We start from the raw sequence: 9,332 nt of genomic DNA, 5'->3' as shown, positions 1-9,332 counted from the left end.
AGCTAACATATCATCACGATGAATATGTACATAGTTACACTCGTTACATAAGAGAATACACATTTCACGGAGCATCTCGACTGACCATCGGGGACGTTGAGCAGAGGCGTTTCCAGATCGGGAATCCCCGAGCTGCTTCTTCCCTTCAGCATTTACAAACGTATAGGAGGAAGGGTTCAGACGTCTTTGCGGGCTTTCTCCCTCGCGGCTAGTCTAGTCCAGCCCAGTCTAAGCCCCAGATAGGCATGTGTGCCGTTCTTTCAGTGCGCGCCGCGCACAAACCATGTTGTGCGGCGCACAAATGGGAGCCATATTTAATCGAAGATGATATTGTTATTGCCGCGTCGTGGAAACTGTTCATTCATTGGCTTAGCGAACGACGGGACAGTCAATCACTTGCGATATTAGCTGATTACTAAGCGTGTCGTCGAAACGTGACGTGGAATTGAACGAGTCTACTTGTTCGGGGTGTCTCATTGTGGACGACCACACTGTAGACTCTACAGTAGTTCGCTTCAGTATAGCGAGCTCTGTAGCTAGCTCTACAGTAGTTCGCTTCAGTATAGCGAGCTCTGTAGCTAGCTCTACAGTAGTAGCTTCTGTAGACTGAGTCAGAGTGTAGAGTCTACTAGACTCTTCAGTAGTCTACAGTGTAGTTCATCAAAGGGGAAGTTCACTGAAGTTCAATCAACTTCTTCAGCTGATAGTTTTCGTCGAAATGTTCATCACTTCCGCTGTGCAGTATCTCGCCTACCTCGCTATCGTACTAGACCACGGAGTCTTCGGTGTCGACCCTCCTAATATCCAACGTGTCAAGAAGATTCTTCCTGAGAAGGACTTCGAGTACCTATTCCCCCACCGCAATAGACAGGCAGGACCGAAGCCGTATACCTACTCCGGCTTCCTCGCTGCGGTGGCCAAGTTCGACGAGTCCTGCAATGAAGCTCACGGGGGTCTAGACTTGGATACAGCATTCAAGAAAGAACTCTCCATCAGTTTCGCTCACTTCACTCGAGAAACTGGAGAGAACAGTGGCTGGGGGCCGGTCCCTCGCGGACGTCAAGGTCTCTCCTTCCCCAGCGAAGTCGGGTGCACCGCGGCTGCATGCCCGTATTGTTCATCGAATTCCGAGTATCCATGTCAGAAAGGTCAAGGCTATTATGGTAGAGGTGCACTATTGTTGGTTCCTCACAGCGAATGAAGGCAGAAGCGATCGCCATTCGGAAATGCTCATTCTCTCAAACGGCGGTTATAGAAACAAGTATGCGACTCTGGAGCTTCATGTCCTCTGGAACGACTCGGTTCCTGTCGATGTTGGCGTCTGAGTGGATGGGTATACAATTCGACGCATCGACTTAGATGATGGTTCAAAAGTCAATCTAGGATTTTATGGCCCCAAGGTTTATTTCCCCTGTTGCAGGAAGAACTGAGTCATTCAGAATGACGTATTCTTAACAATAGACGACGTCCCTTGTGATTAACAACCAGGAGCTCCCTCAAATTGAGGGTGCTAGTCGCCACTCTAGCACGCAAAATAACTTCTCCTATAACGCGTATTCTGCAACGAGATTTAACTGTCACCAAGCTTAGTCCCGGGAGAGGTTCGTCAGTTAGTTCATGTCATCTCAAAGTTTTGAGTTGAGTTTTTCTTCGAGAGCTCAACAAATTGAGTTGAGTCACCAAGTTGAGAACCAAGCTGACTCGACTTGCCTCGGGCAAGTTGCCTGCGAGGAAGGTATTCGAAACTTTCGAATCGAAAGATGGCACGTTCAGACTTGAGTGATGTTCGAAGAGTAAGGGCCATCTATCAAGCAGAGGGTAGCGTCTACTGGTACATAACAAGCCTATCTAGTTTGCATTGCAAACTAACTAAGGAACTAGAATCTAGTTACTAGATCAAGAAACTAGAGGATATATCGGCTCCAAGGTAGGGAGAGAGAGGCCCAGCATCGGATTATGTTGCATTGGAAACCATCGCACCATTTCTCGGTGATGCGAGCCTGGGCAATCGGGATATCAATCATTCGTAGCTCGATCTGATGTGTTGGTAGAGCACTTTGGTTCTATCCTAAATACCTAGATTCGATTTAGGCTTCCGTCCTATCAACAATCAAACTCGAATGATGGCTAACCCAGTTGCCACTCTCTCCCAATCTCCTGTGTACAGGCGGCTTCATCCGATGATGTGCTCTCAACTCCGAGTTGGTAAAAACACTCAGTGAGTTCTATTGCTGGATAGTTTGGCATCAGTGAAAGTGTTGACCAGTTCTGGAGGTTCTCCGGGGGACGGGGCGGATCATTGAATTTCAAGAGCCGAATTGGACATACGAGTAATCATAGTTGTCTATCGCTCTCAAAAGCCTCGGAAGGTTACTACAATTACATCTCATCTCATTGCTTTGATGTAAGACTACGCATTTCGATGTTTATGTTTATGCAATGTATCGTGCTATCGCATGATTAACGTGAATATCAGCTCAGGAGGGAACATGTACCCCGGGAGGTAACCTCCTGTCATTTATGTTCGCGGAACTCGGTAAAGCAAGGATATTTTCCCCTTAAATGCCGTTGTTTTCCTATCCTGTTGCTATCATGACGAACCGACCCTTCCAGCTCTCGTGATAACTGGTCTGACCAAACAGAATGGATCATTAGTATTCAGAAATCTGCATTGTCATCATACAACTGCTCAAATGACCCATTTTGCACTTCGCGGAAAACCTTGAAACGCACGGGCATCAGACTCAATACGAACTCGGCCAAGTTTACTGTAGTGCAGTATAGAAGTAGGGTGATCGTTGCACCGAATAACGAAAACGCTGCACAGATTTGAAGGAGCGATCCAAGATCTGATTCAACGCTAAGACAGATGATTCCGAAACCCGCGAGAATCTGAAGAAGATGCTCCGTAAACCAAGTTAGTGCAAGCTGATGAACTCACCAGTATGGTGATGGCGAATTTCAGATTCGACCTCAATGAGTTTCCGAAGGCGTCGCAGAGGTGACGTGCCCGTTCTCGGTTGACTGGTGGAACATTACAGCGGTGCCTCAAGAGAATAATAACCCAGCATGTGGTTGAGCGCCTCTCACGCTGCTAGACTCGATGTAGAGACCGGCTTGGGTTCATTTGATCGTCCGAAAATCTCTGGGACTACGTCCTGATGAAGTGAATCACTTGCTTTGTAGCGTGACATGAGCTACTTGCAGTTCAGCTGTAGTGGCTTGATGCTCAATATTCCCCTCGACTGAATACTTCTGTTTCACGAGCCGGGTTTTCTTTTTTTTGAGTTTCCTTCGCGATTCCATGCCTGAGTGATGCACCCTAGCATGATCGACAGTAGTGGTCGTGCTTTCACCACTTCTTTTGTTCTCTTCATCTCTATTACTCCCAGTGAGACACTTGCCTTCAAGGTCTTCTAGTAACTCGTCAATGCGGCACCTACAACGGAATCTCAAGTCGCGTTAGAGCGCTCAACTCCAACTGATGACAGATCACAGCGATCTGATCACCTCAGTCGGTTGTGAGCCTCATCGGCAGTTAGCGGCTGCTGTGCTTCTTGATCTATCCTGAAGCATTCGCGTGCCTTGTGTGAATTCTTTAAAGCTCAGAGCTCGATAATTATCATACTCCCGAGACTGAAGTGTGTAATTGACTGTAAACTGATCGTCAGTAGCGCCAATCCCTATTCGACGACAAAAACCTGCGCTGCAGATTCTGCAGCTTCACCAGTTTTGTATACCAAAAGTTCAGTTCACTCGACGTTATCGGACTAGTTAGTGTCCGACCAGACCGCTTATTCTTAGGACTCTTCTCCCAGGTCCGCTACTAACATGAATGCTTACCCGTTAATTCGTGTCACTGCCTCTTTTTTAGAGGTCTTTGTAATTTCTGTGGGAGGGTCTGCCACTTTTTGAGAAGCCTTTGTAATTTCTGTGGGAGGTTTTGCCACTTTCCTAGAAGTCTTTCTAGTTTCTGTGGGAGGTTCTGCCACTTTTTTAGAAGTCTTCGCAATTTCTGTGGGAGGTTCGGCGAGTTCTCTGGAAGCCTTTGCTGTCTCTTTGAAAGTCTGGGCGAGTTCTCCAGAAGTCTTTGCTGCCTCTTTGGAAGGTTCGGCCACTTCTGTGGAAGTCTTTGCAACTTCTACCGGAAGCTTAGCCACTTCCTTAATAATCTCCGTCACTTCTGTTGGCAATCCACCGACTTCTTTGGACGTTATTTTTACTTCCTCGCGAGGTTCGGTCAATTCCCTAGAAGTTTTCGTCATTTCCGTGGGAGCTTCGGCCACTTCTGTATGAATTCTTGCCGCCTCTGCGAAAATTTCTGCCATTTTCTGCGGCCTTGGCTCAAACGGATCAGCGTCACGTTCATATATTCGTATCAAACCTTGCAGAGTAAGATCTTCTGTTTCTTTGAGTGATAGTATTTTTTCAATCCGTTCTATGAGCTCGCGTTCTGTGGGAGTATACCTACGTCAACAGAGGAGTACCACTCTTGATTTTCCCCGTCACCAACCATCGTATAATCAGCGATTTCAACATCAATTTCAGTTGGCCAGGATGTATGTTGCTCTGTGAATCGGAGGAAATCAGGTATGCAAATTTAATCTGCAACAATTCAGGAATGCATTGAGGAATACAAATGAATGAGTACTTGTTCCGGACGGGGAACTCGTGTCATAACTGACAGACACGCAACGACCTGAAGAATCACGGTCGGAATTTTCCACTCGACTTGTGTATTCTCACCCATAGTCTAAAGTCGATTGACCATTCTCCAGTTGATGCTTTCACACCGAAGAGCTTTGCAGCGCGTGTGAAAAGGTCCTCGGAACCTGGGAACAGTAGAGGAAGTGGTGACCTCGCAATGCTGGACATCAACATGTTCAGCGATGTAAGCCAAACTCAAGTGAGATATACATCGAGTTTTAAGAGCTCACTAAAAACAAGGAGAGAAATTCCCTCCCGCTATTTGTATGAAGTTATAGTAACCAGGAAGCAACTCAGTATCCTACTATTTTGAGTGACGCGAGCGAAACTCAAGTGAGATTTACATCAAGTTTTCTCTCCCACTATCTGTATCAAGTCATAATGATCAATAAGCCACTCAGTATCCTCCTATGTTGAACGATGCGAGTAAGGCTCAAGTGAGATGTACATCGAGTCTTTTCTCCTGCTATTTGTATCAAGTCATGGTAACCAATCAGCCACTCAGCGGCAGCTGCACCAGTCGGTCCAGGTTCTTCGAGGAGTGACGCCCGGAGTGACCCTAGCCTGACGTTCAAACGCGCTTTCGAAATTTGTGACCAGACCTCAATTTTATACTTCTTATAATACTCCTTCAGAGCTCTGACAACATCGCCACTCGTCATTTGGTGGTTGAAAATAGATCGAGTGAATTCTTCCAGGATTTCAGCATTGTCCCAGAGAACTAAGCATCACAGATTTGAAGATGGTATCTTAGGTCATCGAGAGTCTCTCGATATCATTCTGGTATTATGTATTGGCGTTTCTAATGGATTTCCACCCGTCTTACGTGGAGACTCCACGTGAACCACTCCACGGTGGAGTGGCGTAAACCTCCCATGAAAAACGCGGTATTCGCGGTATGCAGTAGTCGTGCGATACATGTTTCACTAGTGTTTTTCATATCACGGGTGAAACTCGAGTATATCTATTTCTATTCAATTTTCATTATCAGACATTACAAATATATTGTTATTTAGCTCTAATATTGAAGTATTTTATATGAATACTATACCTATTTCCTCTACTCAGTAGAGTCTACTGTGCGAACACGTTATAGGATTTACCTACTAGGTTCTGTGAAACACGAGTTCGACGACTCTGCAGCACGTCGAGCCTGACACGCAGTTGAGCTGTGTGTCAATTTCATCGTAGGACGTCACCGTTTTCTTCCCATGTGGTGGAGCACTCAATGGCTTCGGTATGGAGATGGGGGCATCTCTGGGAATACTGGGCGCCGCGGGTAGCTGTGATGCCTACGGGCAGTGCAGGAACATTATATTCCTAACACATGCATCAGCGTTGGAATATATGTTCGCTTTTCTCACCTGAGCTCGAAAGTTTTTTCACCGATTAGAAAGTTTATAGACGAATTCGGGTAGGAGTGTACAGAAACGAACAAGAATTTCATCAGAATTCCTATACTGTCACCTAAGGTGACAGTATAGGTGACTCACCTTCATATGTGGCTGAACATGTGTATATTTTCCCACACTGATATGCACATGGTCAACTACATGTGAAGGTGACAATATGAAAATTCTGAGAAATTATCGTTGGTTTTTGTATACTTGAACCCTAAATCGTGTGACACACGACTGTGTGTGGATTCTCATAATGTAGTGGGGGAACTCACGAGCTCAGCTGAGGAAATCAAACATATATTCCCACACTGCCTGCGTCGCGCTCAATCGAAGGCTTTCCATTCCTACTGTGAAGGATTCAGCACTTTTGATCTCGAAAGGTTTCACGCGTGGACGCAGTGCAAAATTGAAAGTCGTCCTGGGATAGGAGAAAAAACTTCTTTCTCCCAGTAGGTGTGGTTCACTTTGGTGATATTGACGATTCTGCTGGAGACTGTAGTATTTGAGAACCTGCAGGTGCCATATTGCCGCTTACGAGAAGACGTATTAATAAAAAGTCGTATCGCGAGCACTGCTATGAGAACTATGATCATACCTGTCAGTTTGATGTGATGCAAACGTGTGTTATTTTCCGAGATTAATAAAAATCGATCTGAACCTATATCGCACAAACAATGTAAACATTACTATAAACATGTGATGTGATAAAAGTAACCTCTCGAGACTATGATAGCAACAAGTTGTTCACTATCTCTAATCCCGGAAATTCGGGCAGGAATAGAAAGCGCAAATTCTTGACATTTTATACCAATTAACACGCACTATAGCGATGAGAGGGCGGAATTAGGACTCCTAATGTCACTGACAACTATTAAACCTGCCACACGTCCATCAACCAAGATGAATCTCTCTAAAACATGATTGACATAGGCTTTCAAAATTAAGGCCACTTGACAACAGTGCCCGCCAAGCTGAGGATCCAGTCTAAGGAGAACGTACCACTGGTATTCTGTAACGGAATCACTGGTGATGGTGCGGAAAGTTTCTGAGACTAGAAAAGACCAGAAGGTGTGTTCCATAAGAATGTGAGTCGCTCACTAGGGCGCGGCTGGACGGCACTGATCGGGGAACTTGCCTGGGCGGAGGGCTCATCAGTAGGTGAGGACTGAAATTGACACACGAAAGTCTCTGGAAGGGAAAATTTCAACCTTCCAGAGGTTGAATTTTGCATGGTGATTCTTTGCATTGCATCAAGGCTCGCCGTTGATTGAATTGACTTACCCAGTGCGATGATCATCTATCGCCTCGATTCCATGTAGAGAAGATTCCTCCTCATCTTGCAGCGTATCTCGAAGGAATATTCTAGGACTCATCGTGTCATAGGCTATCGAAGAGAACTACTAAGTATAGGTAGACACACATCATGTGCCCGCTGCTGGTGTGGACTATGGCAGTGTAGGACAATATGCACATGGTCAACTACGTGTGTTGCTCACAATATGGTGAGAAAATTCTTGTTGGTTTCTGAGCGATTCCACCCGAAATCGTATGTAAACTTAACTATCCCTACTATATTTGGTGAGGGAACTTCATACATTAACTAAGGAAACCAAACATATTCCAACATCGGTTTACTTGAGACCGTTCAAGTGATCAACCGTTCCTGGCCTTCGACGAAATGAATAACAGTAACAGTGCGTGTAGAGCCACAACGGTAGTTCACTCTCGAGGGTTGTCAAAGTCAATTTCCTTCAAGAATTTCCTCTCTGATTGTGCCACGACTATCGCTCAAGAGGGGAAGAATAAGGGTGAAGGTTCACACAGCAGGTGAATCCATGGACATTCCATGTTCAGGGAATCATGTGAAAGAGCAAACGACCAAAGTATTGGTGAACACTGATGTCGCAAAACATTAGCAATAAAACGGTTATTCGCGCGAGACAACTCAACAACGTCAATCAGCGTATAACAGTTATCATCATGTTAGATTTGAAAGTGAAAGTTTGAGTTCATCCTGGAGTGAAATTTCCTAACAACTCTGTGGTTTCCATAAATCTTCATCCCACGTTTGCTCGCTGGTATTTTCATCGCACTCTTCAATACCGAAGACCGGATGTACCTAGATCGCCGTGGACACACCCGGCGAGAAAGCGACTCTACGAAATGTTGATTCACGTTTCGATCATCATCGGAGATTCTTCTGTGACCAGCGGGGGAAGGACCGAAAACCTGAAAAACAACATGTCGCATAAATGTGTCGCGCACAGTGTATGTGGCAATGTGATATATAAATGTGAAGAATGTGCGTTTTCTATTCCGGGATTAATGATAGTGAACAACTTGTCGCTATCATAGTCTCGGAAGGTTACTTTTATCACTTCACATGTTCATAGCAATGTTTACATTGTTTATGCGATCTTGTTCCAGATGGATTCTTATTATTCTCGGAAAATCACGCATATTTGCATCATATCAAAGTCACACATTCTATAACACAGCGTGAAAGACAAACGATATTGTCGTACAGCTTGATTTCCGGCCTTGTCAATGTATATAATCCTCGAGGGTGGCGGAAATTTCGTTGCGACCTGCAGAAACTGTGCCAACACTCCATTGAAATATCAATCTACTTCGCCTCGTATTTCGAACATCCCGTGCATTGAAGGTCCGCCCGTTTCACGTGAAGTGTTGTAATGCTCCATGTAAAAAACACGATACGAGCTGAATTGAAAATATTTGGCGGAGTACACCGGACAAATCACCCCATTCCACGTGAAACACCTCACGTGTTGAAGGCGTTACTCATAACTGCTCACATGCGTTTTTCGCCAAGTGAAATGTGAAGTATGTTTTTCATATTACGGTCGTGAAACTCCATTGCATTCAAACAGGGCATGGTATATTTTCAGCGGAATGTTCCAAACAGTGTTAGAAGAGTACATGTTCGTTTCCCTCAGCTGAGCTCAGAATTCGTCTCTCACTAGTTATACTAATTCGGATAGGAGTGTATAGAAACCAACGAGAATTTCCTCACAATTTTCATAATATGAAATCCATATTGTCACCAAGATACGTTGTTAATCATGTGCATACTTTCCCACACTGCTTCGAATCACGAGCTCTACCCACAACTCCAATGCAAGTCAATAGAAAACTCTATCACGTCTAATATCACAACAGTATCGGGTCTTGTTTGTTCATGCCAGAAAATCACCCAGGAACCTA

The 9,332-nt window shown here is 45.0% G+C and overlaps 2 protein-coding genes across 2 annotated transcripts; one reads left to right on the top strand and one right to left on the bottom strand.

Annotated features, from left to right (window-relative positions):
- Positions 1-718: 718 nt before the first annotated feature.
- Pmar_PMAR004397 (Basic endochitinase, putative) lies at positions 719-1,201 on the top strand (the record flags this gene model as incomplete). The annotated part of the gene is made up of 1 exon (XM_002786690.1): positions 719-1,201. The coding sequence occupies one exon, from the start codon at positions 719-721 to the stop codon at positions 1,199-1,201; it is 483 nt and encodes a 160-aa protein (XP_002786736.1).
- A 2,659-nt stretch (positions 1,202-3,860) lies between these two features.
- Positions 3,861-4,338, bottom strand: Pmar_PMAR004396 (conserved hypothetical protein; the record flags this gene model as incomplete). The annotated part of the gene is made up of 1 exon (XM_002786689.1): positions 3,861-4,338. A coding segment is annotated over one exon (478 nt), but the record flags the coding sequence as incomplete, so codon positions are not given.
- Between the last annotated feature and the right edge of the window lie 4,994 nt (positions 4,339-9,332).

The sequence above is a fragment of the Perkinsus marinus genome (assembly GCF_000006405.1).
Source record: "Perkinsus marinus ATCC 50983 genomic scaffold scf_1104296931330, whole genome shotgun sequence".
NCBI classification, from domain to species: domain Eukaryota; phylum Perkinsozoa; order Perkinsida; family Perkinsidae; genus Perkinsus; species Perkinsus marinus.
The sequence above is the reverse complement of the archived record's forward strand: the minus strand, read 5'-3'. Positions and strand labels throughout refer to the sequence as shown.